General features: G+C 44.9%; 2 protein-coding genes across 2 annotated transcripts in view; one reads left to right on the forward strand and one right to left on the reverse strand.

Moving 5' to 3' along the window:
* The window catches only part of LOC139808109 (trimeric intracellular cation channel type 1B.1), a 193,209-nt gene that overhangs the window by 94,503 nt on the left and 83,789 nt on the right, over window positions 1-14,917 (reverse strand). The window lies entirely within an intron of this gene.
* Window positions 13,739-14,917, forward strand: part of LOC139808101 (UDP-glycosyltransferase UGT5-like) — a 40,971-nt gene continuing 39,792 nt past the window's right edge. The window contains exon 1 of the mRNA XM_071769748.1: window positions 13,739-14,052. Coding sequence (XP_071625849.1) covers window positions 13,822-14,052 — 231 coding nt within the window. The 5' untranslated portion in view covers window positions 13,739-13,821. The remainder of the gene's footprint in view (window positions 14,053-14,917) is intronic.

Here is a 14,917-nt window from a genome sequence, read left to right on the forward strand (position 1 = left end):
GCTCTTGCGTCGATTATATGTTTGAACGGATTTTCGAATTATTATTTCGTGGCCCTGGAATTTTGGTGCCATGATTGCGGTACGTAGTGCCGAGTGAAGGCCGCTTTGCTCGACTTTGTTTTGGTTCGCGTGCGGCCGGTATTTGGGAACTTGAGGTTTTTCGTCGTTTCTTGTGCCGAATTCCTGCCTGTTTACGGTTTTGGGGGCTGTGTTGATTCGATTTCGGTTGAGTTTCGCGAAAGTAAATACCGTTCGATAATATTGCGACTGGCATATCTCTTCGTTCGAATAACAAGCTTTGGAGAGTAATAGCGTACTTGGTAATTCCGAGTATTGGGAAAGGGAAAAAGACTTTGCTTTTGTCTTCGGTTTCGCGTTCGGTGGGCGTCATAAGGGGAGGCAAATAGGACTCCCATGCGGGAGGACGACTTGCTTGAATCGCCTCTCCGGTGGACCAACCGCCTAACGAAAGAACAAGCGGTTCAATATTTAGAAGATCGGGGGTTGGACACGGCCGGAATTCTGCCAACCTTACGCGCGCGTTTAGCTAGATTTGAGGAAAAGCCGGCCCAAAAGCAAGGGGGGGTGTGCGTGAACCTCGGTTCGCGTGAAAAGTGTATGCGTGAACTATTTTGGGGCTACCGCACCTCCCCCGAAAGCAGGGGGGGGGTGTGGGTGAACCTCAGTTCGCGTGGAAAGTGTATGCGTAAACTTTTCATGCGTGGAAAGTTAATATGCGAGATGCCACATGGGTTAGATGACGCGCTTTAAAAGTATTCAACTGTTTAAAGCGCGTCATCTAACCCATGTAAGTATTCTCTGCTTTAACAAAAAGACTTCAATTTATCAACAATTTACTACTTTAAATGTTGTGTTTTGGTAAAGCAGCGACTTTCTCGCTAAATAAAGTATTCTCTGCTTTAAAGAAAAAATTAGTCGTTTATGCCTCTCAGTACTTAAAATAACTGGTATATTTTCAAAACTTTTTTTGTTTATAACTTTTTAATAAGAAGCGACCCCCGACTAAAACCTTCTAAAGGTCACTCAGGAGGGTGACCTTAAAGCCCATATGGCTAAATAGATTTAGTTTTGCGTATCGTTAAAATACAGGAGCGGCAAGACGGTAGAGACCGCGCGTAATTTTCAGTTTAGAATTATATCCGGCCGATCGGTACAAAACCACGTTTAGTTGATAGTTTGACTTACCGCCGATCATAAAGGTCTTATATTATTTAGCGGTTGTCGATAAGGTTTAAGCGATGATAATCGTACGAAGGTAAGCGCGTTTAATTCCAAACGCAGATAAAGAGTTATGACGGTAACCCGTATGAGGGGCACGGAGAAACATTCCCCGTACCCAGTGCGCGCGTCCATAAGGTGGGCGCCAAGGAAATGCCAAGTTCTTGGACAAAACATCTTCTCCAGGGACAACCAGGCTGAATCGTCATCCGAGAACCTGGGACACAGCTCTAGGGGGTGCGCGCCATGACCGGTGAAAATCCCCGGAAAACGGAATTTCTCCAGGAACTTATTGGTCCGACGGTCGTACCAGGACCTGGGACATCCTCCCAGGGGGTCGGCGCCATTGTCCGACAAAATCCGGGCGAAACACACTTTCGCCAGGAACTGATTGATCCGACGGTCGCACCAGGACCTGGGACACCCTCCCAGGGGGTCGGCGCCATTGTCCGACAAAGTCCGGGCGAAACGCACTTTCGCCAGGAACTTACCTATCCGACGGCCTTACCAGGACCTGGGACACCTTCCCAGAAGGTCGGCGCCATTGTCCGGCAAAAGCCGGGCGAAACGCACTTTCGCCAGGAACTTGCCCATCCGACGGTCTTACCAGGACCTGGGACGCCTCCCCAGGAGGTCGGCGCCATTGTCCGGCCAATCCGGGCGAAACGCACTTTCGCCAGGAACTTATATATCCGACGGTCTTACCAGGACCTGGGACACCCTCCTAGGGGGTCGACGTCGAGCTCCGACAAAGATCCCCAGGATACGCATCATCTCCGGAAACAGTGGCCCGGAACAGCGATACTAGCTCCTGGGAAACCCAGCCAGAGGGTCGGCGTCAGCGGCCGACGACACCGACGTCACCCGGACGTCGTCTACAGGGAGAACACCCAGATTCACCTTCAGGGGCATCTCCGAGGAGGTGCGCATGGGTCGACGTCGTCCGCGTCGAACAGTTTCCGCGAGTAGATACCTGGTGCAGCGGTGCCGAGGAAGGAAGGTTCTCGCACTGCGTTGCGCGTGGAAATTTCCACGGGAACCTTCCAGAACGGGCGATGCGCAAAAGGGCACGCGAGAGGGTAGTGAAAATCATCATGTTTTCGCATGATCGCGCCAGATGTGCCGGCCGCGAACAATAGACGATCGAGAAAGTTCCGGGGAGTGGGAACGATCCGGCATAAGTGGGGAGCCCAAGCGAGAGCGACCGCTCGAGGCAGTCTCTCGGGTATAGCCGTGGCGAATACACGTATCACACTCTGTACGATCGGCATACGCGTTATACTTTACAACCGAGAACTCCCGCGTACTATCGCGTAAAATTACTCGTCTTAACTAACAGCGAGGGGCAATTAATTGCCAAATACAATCGAGTGTTAGCAACAATACGCGAGTTGAAATTCGGATACATTGTTAATTAACGGAAGTGCAATTATCGAGTATATAACAACCACGGGCATTGGGTCACGCGGATACGGAATATTGTGCGGACATTATTAATCATTGTATTTAACCACCGAATACTCGTTCGTTAATTCAGCGCACGAACATTGTATGATAGAGTGATGGTCACGGCCGAGTGCGTGATCATAGTTTAACAATCACGAGGCACAAAGTCCTCCGATCGGAATAATTATCTGGAATAAAAGCATCGTATCGACTAAACGAACAACATATGTCAAGGTCAAGGTCATCGAAGGTGGGGCCCTAATTGTAAACATTTACCTAAAATAGAAGTAGGAGACCATCCGCCGCTAAAGCAACGTTGCTATTTAGTCTCGCCAAAGGTGCAAGAAGCAATTCGCGCGGAGGTAGATAAAATGTTAGCAGCCGGAATAATTGAACCGTCCGCAAGTCAATGGTCGAACCCAATCGTGATGGTAAAGAAATCGAATGGCAAGTACCGGTTTTGCCTGGATTTCCGCGGAGTCAATAAGATATCTAAAAAGGACGCGTATCCGATACCACCAATGGACGGGATACTCAATAAATTACGTTCGGCAAAATATATCTCTACAATCGATCTAAGCCAGGCTTATTTTCAGATTTCGTTAAGTAAAGATAGCCGAGAGATTACCGCGTTTAGCGTCCCGGGAAAAGGCTTGTATCATTTCGTTCGAATGCCATACGGATTAACGGGTGCCCCCGCGACATTCCAACGACTACTAGATAGTTTAATAGGCCCGGAAATGGAGCCTTTCGTTTTCGCGTACTTAGACGACATAATCATCGCGACGGAAACTTTTGAGGAACACCTCGAATGGTTGAAACGAGTGCTAGATAAGATTGCAGCTGCGGGATTAACGATTAATATGGATAAATGCGAGTTCTGTAGATCTCAGGTTAAGTATTTAGGCTTCGTGGTGGAAGCGGGAGGCGTATCAGTGGACCCAGAAAAGACGCGCCCCGTGCTGGAGTACCCGGCGCCCCGAACACTGAGACAATTGCGTAGGTTTCTCGGGATGTCATCGTGGTATCGAAAATTTATACCGGATTTCGCGACGCTAAGTGAGCCCTTGACCCGCCTTTTGAGGAAAGGCAGGCGCTGGGAGTGGGGGGATGAACAAGTTCATGCATTCAATAGCATTAGGAATAGCTTAATGGCGGCCCCCGTCCTGGCATGCCCGGATTTTAAAGAGCCTTTCGTGTTACAAACTAACGCGAGCTTGGTTGGGTTGGGGGCGGTCTTGACTCAGAACTTAGAAGGGGAAGAACGCGTAATAGCCTATGCCAGTCGCGTATTGTCGGACCCTGAAAAGCGGTGCTCGGTGACTGAACAAGAGTGCCTGGCCGTGGTGTGGGCCATTCAGAAGTTTAGGCCGTACTTAGAAGGTTACAAGTTCACCGTAGTTACGGATCATAGTAGCTTGCGGTGGCTCCACAACTTGAAAAATCCCACGGGTCGTTTGGCCCGATGGGCGTTGGAATTATTAGAGTATGATTACACTGTGGAGTACCGCAAGGGAGCCCTACACCACGTGCCCGATGCCTTGTCGCGGATGTACGAAGGCGCGGAAGGCGGAAGAGTAAACGCCGCGATCGAGATCGAGGAGTGTGAGGGTACGAGTGACGAGTGGTATCGCAGGCGGTATAGGGAGGTAGCGACTGACCCGAAGCGGTTTGCTCACTGGAGAATAGTTGATCGGCAGCTATACTTTTTGCGACCGCGACCGGTTATTTCGGACATAGTCGAGGATTTGGACCGGTGGAAGCTGGTATTGCCGAAAGAATTACGTGCCGAGGCTCTCCGTGAATCCCACGACGCGCCGCAGGCCGGTCATTTGGGAGTCGAAAAGACATATCAGCGTCTCGCCGTGTCGTACTATTGGCCAAATATGTTTCGCGAGGTCACTCGGTACATTCGGACGTGCGACACATGTCAAAGGACGAAGGTCGAGCAAGCTAGTCCCGCGGGGTGGATGGGCCGCCGCGTTATAGAAGGGCCGTGGACTTCGATCGCCACGGACATAGTGGGGCCCGTGCCTCGCAGCAAGGCCGGCTACCAGTACCTTTTGATGATCCAAGATTTATTCACAAGATGGATCGAGTTGAAGCCATTGCGAGTGGCTACCGGCCCGAAAATTAAAGAGGCGTTGGAAGATCTTATCGTGTCGCGGTGGGGTACGCCGAAGATCCTCCTCACAGACAACGGAACTGAGTTCGTGAATCGCGTGATGAAGGGTTTTGCTGAGGAGCATGGCATCACGCATGCCACGGTGCCGCCGTACCATCCGCAGGCCAACCCCGTGGAGAGGGTCAATCGGACCCTGAAAACTATGATCGTGTCGTTTATTGAGAGGGATCACCGAGAGTGGGATAAATACCTCCCACAGTTTCGTTTCGCTTATAATACTGCGTCGCATTCGTCGTTGGGAGCGTCACCGGCGTTCGTGAATTTGGGACGCGAGTTGGTGCCGCCGAACTTGTTGCGTGACCATGGGGAGGACGTGACTCAGGTGGAGCCGCGGGACCCGGCGGAGTGGTCCCAGCGGATGATCGAACTGAGGGCCGTTCGAGAATGGGTGGCGGAGAATATGGACCAGGCGAACCAGAGGCAGGCCGCGCATTATAATCTGCGTAGGCGACCGCGGAGATTCCGAGTCGGGGACTTAGTATTAAGGCGGCAGCACGTGCTTTCGTCAGCCGCGCAGAATATCGCGGGAAAACTGGCGCCGAAATTCCAGGGACTCTTGCGAGTGAAACGGGTGATCTCTCCGGTGGTGTACGAATTAACACAGCTGGGCGGGTCAACCGTAGGGAAAGTGCATGTCAAGGATGTGAAACCGTACTACTCTCCTAACCCCGACCCGTAGGGCTTACCGCGAACGAAGAACCGTACCGCGAGGATGGCTGCGGCCCGGCGAATTGCCCGGGAGATGTGGTGCGAATTTTGGATGGACCACCTACAAGAGTGGATCTCTATAGAGCTCAACGACCCGGACTTCTGGGACGACATGGAAGAGACTTTAGCGATGATGAGAGAGGTGCTGAGGACTCCGGGTGGCGTGGAAATTCACGAGGTCCCGCTTCAACGGGACCAGGCGTCGCAAACGGACGCGGCGGCCCCGACGGCACCCGAACCTCCACAACGGGAGAGCCGCGCCGTGCAGACATGGTGGGCGTTGGGGACCCTACCTGGGCCCAGACCCCGGGGGGCCATAACTAGGTCCATGCCCCGGGCGGTCCGAGTCGTCGCACGAGAGATCCAAACGGACTCCGTGGTGATGCGCACGCTGGGCACGCAGACCCCCTCGGCGGAGGGGACGGAACCGGAGCGGGCCCGACCATCCACGGCAGGACCGCCCTCTAGACCGGGGGCGGAGGCGACGCAGGAGGAATTCCCAAAGGGGTGCTGGAACTGCGGCGAGATGGGGCACGCGTTCAACCGCTGCCCAAGGCCCCGACAGAGGGACTTCTGCTTCGAGTGTGGGGCCCGGAATGTGAGACTGAGCGGGTGCCGCCGCTGTGCACCCGGATATGAGGAGCTACGAGGAAGAGGGGACGTCCGGGGACCTCGCGATCTATGCCGCGAGCGCAGCCGCAGCCGACCAGGGAGGCCATAAAGGAGGGAGACTGGGGGACCAGGAGGGGACTCCTGTGGGGCCAAGGAGCCTGAGAAGAATACCGCGGTAGAGACCTCCTGTTGTTTTTTTTCTGTTTCTGTGTGTACCTGTCCCCCCTCGTACCCAAAATAAAAACTAATGTGCCATAATTGAGTGAGTGTGTATGTTCCTTCCTATGCGGTCCTAACCTACCGAGCGGATCGCGGAAAAAGCCAAGAGAAGGGTCGGGGGCGGATACTGGGAGAAGGGTATTCGGCGGATGAGAACCGGTCGCGGGTGGTGCGGTGAATTAGTCGGGTAAACGGCAGTACGATGATTAGAGGAGGAATTTTTGGAAAAGATTGGGAAGTAATTCGGAGATTCAATGAGCGACGTTGGAAGGGGAGACGCATTGACTGATCGGTGCCGGACGGGGCGAAGCCGTCACCGGCAAAGTAAGGGTTAATGAGGGGAATTGTCATGTTGGTATGGAGTAAACTCCAGAAGGCTTGAGCGGTGGCCACCGGCAGACCGGGGCCGACGTCCCCTTCGGCACTCGTCTGGGAGCGGGGAGTTGTGACGTGACAAATGTCATGTCCCTCACCCCAGATGGGAGCTCGGCCGAGGGAGGCGTCAGGGATGGTGCCTCCGCCCGGGGCGGGCGGAGAGCGAACATTTAGGTTAGGATTAAGATTTGTTGCGAGCGTTACAGGTTGAGGGAGAGCGGAGCAGATGGCCAGGGTCACGACGTTGTAACGGCATGTGCCGCATCGAGGGACTTACGGCTGGACAGCAGGAAGCTCCCGAGAGCGGACGGTCAACGGGCGGGTCACGCTGGAGCCCACAGCCGGAAATCAGCTGGCCTGTCAAGGCGTCACCAGCGGCACAAGAGCACTGCAGCCCGAATACGGAGGACCCGAAGAGGGGGACGCCCCGACGAAGGTTCCCGTCAAGGAACGGGGCCACCACCAGTGTAGCGCCACCGGTCGACGAGCCATGGCCCGGCCAGCCTGACCGTCGAGAAACCGGACGATGAGTCGCGGCCTGGACAGCCAGTCTCACGTAGGCGGGCTTTAAATCTACCGCCGGCGGATGGGGGCAGTGACAAGGGGCGCCCTAGTAAGGCGCGACGGTCGCCTAGGAGGATCGGTAGCGTGCCAGGGCGCAGCACCTGATAGGGCTAGGGACACCGGCGCGCGCGCGCGCGGGGGCTCAGCGTAGTCCCACCGGGCCGAAGGAACGCCACTGTCGTGCGAGCCGCCATCCCGGCAACATCCAGCCCTGCGAGCCAAACGACGAACTGCCGGAACGAGGAGAATTTGTAAGGCCACTGCTCAGCCTCCCCAAAGTAAGATCGCGGTAATACCAAGGCCCTTCCGGAAGTCGCGTTGTGCCGCGGGAATACATGGAATCAGCCGTAATTGAAGAATATCGAGTGCCATACCGCGGGAGGGCCCGTGCGACAAAGTGATCGCGAGTGCCCGTCTCGGGGATGAGAACGTACGGCCGCCGACAGTCAGCGTGATTGTAATTTCGTTGCGTGTGATTTCGTTTCGTGTACTTTCGTTGCGTATAATTTCGTTGTGGGTAATTTCGTTGCGTGTAATTTCGTTGCGGGCAATTTCGTCGCGTGTAATTTTGGAATCGTCGTTGGCTTAACCGTGCCGTAGTTTGGGAGGTGGCTCTCGCGCGTGTGAGCGTCTCGCCGTTACCGTTGCCGGTTAAGTTCGTGCTATTTGTAATTGGCTATTCGTGCGTTTCATCGGGATTAATGGCTCACGGTTGTGTCGAGTTTACGGGTGAGGCCATTCGTGCGTCTCGGGGGGAATGAAGATCCCCAGCGTTGTCGCGGTAGATCGTAAGGAAATTGCGCTAATTGTTTAATTGTTAGACGTAGACGTTTCGAGTATTTCGCGTTTGACCGTCCGGGTAGAATTCGATGCAATTTATGTCGGGGAATAGTCTTGTACGAATTCGATCGGGATTGCCGTGCAGTTCAGCGACGGAATGAGTATCGCGCTCGTGGGGTGACACGTGGCGCGTACTCGAATTCTGCTTGTTCGCCGTGGAACACGCTATCCTCCACTTGTTATCTGCATTAAACTGAAATATAATTTTATGTTCTTTGTTATTTGAGTGTGATGATTGCGCTACGCTCCCTCTCCTATTCCAACCGCGATTAATCAAAGAAGCTCACGCCTGAGAATACTGCGATCTTGTGTATCGTGGTGCGAGGAATCGCACCTGGCGCCCAACATTACATCATAACAATACTCAGTCGAGCTACCATCTGGGTTTCGGAGAGAAATATCGCGAATCATAAAAGGATCCTTAGTGAGGAAAGCGACGGCGCGCTCCTCCACGGCCGGCGAGACTGTGAGGACATCGTCGTCGTCGTCACAACTGTAAATTTGAATCGTAACCGGCACGTGACGGCTATCTTTAGCGTGAATTATAACGAGCGATATGTGTTAGCGAGTGGATGTATGTAAGCGGTATTGTAAGAAAATAGTATTGTAGCGTGGCACCGGAATTGAGAGTAAAGACATCGTTATAATAAAATTACGATTTTGATTGTGTGTTGCACGTTCCTGTCGATGAACTGAGCCATCGTAGTTTTGCCAGATAAAGATCTTACACTATTATTTATTTCATCTTAATCTATAATTTAATCCAGGCCTGTCTAACTGCTCGAAGCGAAGGAGCCACTGCTCCCACTCTTACCACTTCAGACTTCCCCCACCATCCAGTAGTATCAGTAGTGGGGCAGCGGTTTCTCGCAGCATGAGTAGAAGTAGAATAGCTATATTCGATGGCTTTATGCGTAACTAAGAATACGCATACAAAGCACAAGTGCGTGTCATATCCTTATTTACGCATAAAGCAATATAACTGAGTATGGTATTGATGGTGATATCTCGGTATATATATGCGATTTTTTTAGAATATAATATATAATATAAATTAAATAAAAGTAGGCTCTCCTGAATAAATCAATAAGTAAAGGAAATAAGGAGGCAATAGGAACCAAGCGCGGTAATTAATGCGCAATCAAATTATCGTAACAATAAATATATTATAATAAAAACGGACGTTTCGACACTTTTTCGTGTCATCTTTAGCGTAAAGAAAATACATGATGTTCCCGAAGATAATACATAAAATTCGACAAAGTTGATCTACATAAGTCAATCAGGCGCAGTCTAAATTCACGACGATAATACATAAAAATGAATCAAATCGGAGCAGGTAACGCGTGAACCAAAAGTGTAAATAGAAAATAAAAACTATGAGCCAAATAGGTGCGTTCAACGAGTAAAACAAAAAGTGTAAGTTAAAAATAAATTCCACAATAAACTGTAAGTCAAGCGCAGTGAACAGATAAAACAAAAAGTGTAAAATAGAAATCATACAGAAGTTCGGTAGACTGTAAATATATGCCGGTATGCACGTGCTCCATGTCAATCACATCTTAAACGCAATCGTTCAATAATCTCGCAGACGTTAAACTCCCAGGTTGGAAGACAAGGTAGAAAGGAAAGATCGATTGTCTGTACAAAACCAAAAGCGGAGTCATAACGTGTTAAAACCGCGATTTATCAGTGTTAAATATAATTTTTTTACTTACGGAGCAATTACCGGTATGTCAAAGCGTTAAAATGAGCTTATCACTCTAACGTGCCGTATAATATAATAATATATAATATAGTATATAATAATTACAATAATTTACAATGCCATTTTGTATGTTGACATAATATACTTTGTCTAATGCGAAATTTGTGGATGTACTGCTCGATCAACAAATGTTGAAATGTCAACACAGATTTCAGATGTTGCAATCCGCATTGCATGTGACAATGCAGCATCAGTCATCGAAGCACGACTTTTACTTTTTATTTGCTTCATTACTGAAAACGCACTCTCACAACGGTAAGTTGAACCGAACATGGAGCAGATTTTAAGGCCAAAATCTCTTAATTTAGGATAAGTGGTTTCCGATAAAAGCTTAAAAAATTCTAATCCACTTTCTGATTGTCCAATCAGAAAAGGATCGGCCTGTAGATCGCACAACTCCATTCGATATTCAACTTTTTGTTAATCGATTGCAACTGTCATTGGGTTGTTAAAAAGAATAATATCAGTTTTTAAATCGTCAAAATTGGTAAAACGAGAATTAAATTCATTACTAATGTTATCTATAAAATAGGAAAAATGGATGAAACTTATAGAAGGAAAATCTTTTTTTAATTCTTCACAACAAAGAAAATGAACTAATTCGTCTTTCATTAGTTCTATTTTAAATACAGTTAAACGATTTCGAAATCCATTAATATGATGCATTAAATTTGAGATAGTTTGCTTCTGAGTTTGTAATTTTAAATTAAGTTCATTCAAATGTTGTGTAATGTCAACTAAAAAAGCAAGCTTACTCAAAAATTTTGAATTGTGAAATAATTTTTATGTAACACGTGCATGGAAAGTGGCCCATTACGCACGCTACGCGTGCGTGATAGATCACTTTCCACGCACTTGCAACATAAAATAGGGCGTGCAAGCCGTGCGTAAAGATGAAAATTCACGGGTGCGGAGTTGACGCACGAGCCGAAGGCGAGTGCGGTCACCGCACTTGTTACAGCACTTGTTACGCAAATAACTATTCCAAATCAGCGACATCGCTCTTAACTTCATTTTTTAAAAATATTGGTATTTCTTTCCTAAGAGCGAAAAACCGATTCAAACATTTATCAGCACTCAACCAGCGAACTTCGCAATGCAATGGTAGATCTTCATATGCAGCATTTACTTCTTGCAAAAATGCCTGAAATTTGCGATGAGATAATGATTTATTACCGCCTCTAATTAAATTACTTATCTTCGTTACTAATTTCATTGCTGAAGCCATCTTTATAATTTTCCCACATAAGGCTTCTTGATGAATGATGCAGTGTATCATTTGACAAAAAATATTATGCTTTCTTAATTGGCTACAAAATCCATTTTCAGTTTCTACCATTGCCTTTGCTCCATCAGTTACAATAGCAGTACATTTTTCGAAACCGTTACAAAATTCATTTACATGTTCCCAGACAGCGTTAAAAATATCAATACCTTTCGTTGTATCGTGTAATGAAGCCAATGACAACAACTCTTCATTAATAGAAAAGTCGTTTTGGATACATCTCACAAATATACATAATTGACTAATGTCTGAAATCTCAGTGCTTTCGTCAAGGCATAATGAAAAATATCGACAAGATTGCAATAAATTTTTTAACTTTTGTTTAATGTCCATATCAATTTCTTTAATTCTAAGAGTAACAGTTTGGCGCGATAATGGTACTTGTTCAAATAATTGTATTGCACGTGTATTATCAAAAGCTCTAGCCATTTCAATTGCACACTTTTTAATAAACTCTCCATCTGAAAAGCACTTTTTCGCTCGTGCAATTTTTAAAGAAATGGCATAAGACGCTGCAAGACATTGTTGTTGCAAGGTTTTATTTGAAAGTAGATTCTTTTCAACATTTTCTGACAAATGTTGTTGCATTTTGAGACTTTTCAAAATATGTTTTCTAATGTCTCCATGATAATGCCCGTAATCTTTTTCATGACTTGTGCTATAATGGCGAGAAATATTAAAAGATTTCATAGAGCAAATTACAGTGTTACATAGCAAATACTGTGGTTTATTTTCCGCATTTAAGAAAAAAAAATAATCAATTTCCCAGCTCTGTTGAAATTGACGATTGGACGTATCTTCGCGTTGTCTTTTCGACATCGTTAGTAGAGTTTATAGTTATAAAAGTATATAATAATAGTAGGAATATAAATATTATTCAAAAATGATCTTTCGCCAAATGTTGGTGAAATTGGTGAAATAATACCAAGTTATTTATTGATCGGCCTGACTGGCAATAATTGATTAATGTTGAACGACGTTTCAACCTCTAATTTGGGTCCAAGTTACATTTAATGCTGGAACAACATAAATTGCCGGTAACAAATATAAAATGGAAACAATAATGCAAATTACATATTCAACTTACATGGATCATTATGCGTCAAAAGTTATAAATTACTAGTCATCGTTAAAACTTGTGTAACGGGGCGATAGAACAAAGGAATGTAAACTTAGTGCGGTATAACGTCACGTATAACGCCCGACGAACGACTGATAAATGTGTCATGTTATAAATAATCACAAAATAAATAAAATTACATAGAATGTAAAGTTTACATACACAGTTACTGACGACCGAGTGCTAAGTTTTACATTCCTTTGTTCTATCGCCCCGTTACACAAGTTTTAACGATGACTAGTAATTTATAACTTTTGACGCATAATGATCTATATAAGATGTAAGTTGAATATGTAATTTGTATTATTGTTTTTATTTTATATTTGTTACCGGCAATTTATTTTGTTCCAGCATTAAATGTAATTTGATAAGGAGACCCAAATTAGAGATCAAACCCAGTGAACACAATGCAACATGTAACGTACAGGTTAGTTGTAATTTCCTACTCAACAATATAATATAACACATGTGTTACATTGCATTTATATTGTTGAGTAGGAAATTACAACTAACCTGTATGTTACATGTTGCATTGTGTTCACTGGGAAACGTCGTTTAACATTAATCAATTATTGCCAGTCAGGCCGATCAATAAATAACTTATTGAAATATTATTCAGTTTTAATAATATGGTTTAAGCCTTTAAGTTGTACTGTGCATACACGTCGTAACGTGGGAACAGTAAGCTCATAAGCAAGCTAAGATGCTAGATGCTATATCCGCTAGGACTAGGAATACGTGTCAAATTATTTGACTCAAATATGGGAAGAGTCGGGAAACCAACTTGAAGAGTGGGGGGGGGGGTCGAGCTCGAGCTCCGTAGTAGGGGAAAGAGCCACGAGTGGCCTGCGGGCCGCAGGTTAGACAGGCCTGATTTAATCTATAATTTAGAACAAAATTTACATCTTTTTTAAATTAAACCAAAATTAAATTTTAACAATAAAAAATAATAATAAAATATTAAGTTAAATTATATTTTATATATTTTGGAATATATGTATATTTGAATATAATTAAAATAAAATTTCTATTTTAAAAGTTAGATCTGTCGCCGTCTTAAAATTTAAAATTTTTATTGTAATAGTAAAAATTTATAAATATCAGTCTTTAAACAATCTCAGTTAGATTCGACAATAAACAATATTTAAAAATAAATAAGAATATATAATAATAGAAAATAATAACGGTATAAAAAAATAAGACTAGCGTTAACTAACGTTAATAGTATACTGACAGTGAATATCGGAATGCAGCCGATGTAATATCAAGAGACATGGTAGTGTCTCACGCCAAGTACACGCAAAGCGAGATCGCACCGTGACTCTTATCATAATCACGTGACGCGATTATGATAAATGCCATTATCTTGAAATAAGCAGAGGAGGAATGCTACACTAGGCATATAGATTATTTGGTCTTAGGATGTGATTGAAAGACTACGCGAAATATTTTGTGTAACAATGTTAAGTCGTGTCATTTTTCTTGTCTGCTGTATTTTATTCAGTGATCTCGTGACTGCGTCGAAACAACCATTGTCGATTTTATTGATAGAGACTATTCAGTCGCCTAGCCACCACATCTGGACGGAGCATTTGGTTAAAGGCCTGCTTCGTAAAGGCCATCATGTACACGCAGTCAGTATATATGAGACTAAGGTCAAGGGCAAACTCGCGCAGAATTTGACGTACGCCGTAAGTATATTACGAGACTCGAAGACATTCTGAGAAACATAAATCGATTATTTGCAATTTATAAGATAAATGAGAAAAAATATAACGTTTTTAATTTATAATACGTTCAATATGTTGTTTTGTCTATTACGTAGATCAATATCTTAAAAAATAAAACAAAATTGTGTTACCTAACTCAACCCAAGTGGTAGTAGTTTTAATTCTCCTTGATAAAATTATAATATTACAAAAAATCATTTTAATCACAAAGAATTAAAGAGGTAACATTATAAAATAAAAATATTTAATTAAAATAAAATAAATTGTGCAAATTAGAAATTTGCACATGGCTTCCTCATAGAGGAAGTTTTAACTTCCGCAAATTTGGAGATATCGATTTATTTCTAATTTTATTATATTTTTCAGTCTTTTTTACCCCTATTTTATATATAATTCTTTTAAATTCGGTTAATTAGACTTAGCTTTATATGCGATCAAAATTATGGACCTTTGATCGCGTATAAAGCTGGGTCTAATCAAATAAATCTTAAAAAATTATATATGAAATAGGGGTAGAAAAGACTAAAAAATATAATAAAATTAGAAATAGATCGATATCTCCAAATTTGCGGAAGTTAGAGCAACCACGAACATTTCTAAAAAAATTCAAAAATTTTTTAAAAAAGAACCCCTTTACCGATCATTGCCAAATTCAATACCAACCTTCCTCGAATAATACTCTATCAATTAAAAAAAAAAAAAAAAAACATTCCAATATCTAAAAAATTACGGAAGTTATATCATAAACAAAAAAAAAAAAGATAATTCAACACCAACCTACCTTTAATGATACTTTACAATTTTTCGACGTTTTCGAACATAAGCA

This window comes from Temnothorax longispinosus, chromosome 2 (assembly GCF_030848805.1).
Source record: "Temnothorax longispinosus isolate EJ_2023e chromosome 2, Tlon_JGU_v1, whole genome shotgun sequence".
NCBI classification, from domain to species: domain Eukaryota; kingdom Metazoa; phylum Arthropoda; class Insecta; order Hymenoptera; family Formicidae; genus Temnothorax; species Temnothorax longispinosus.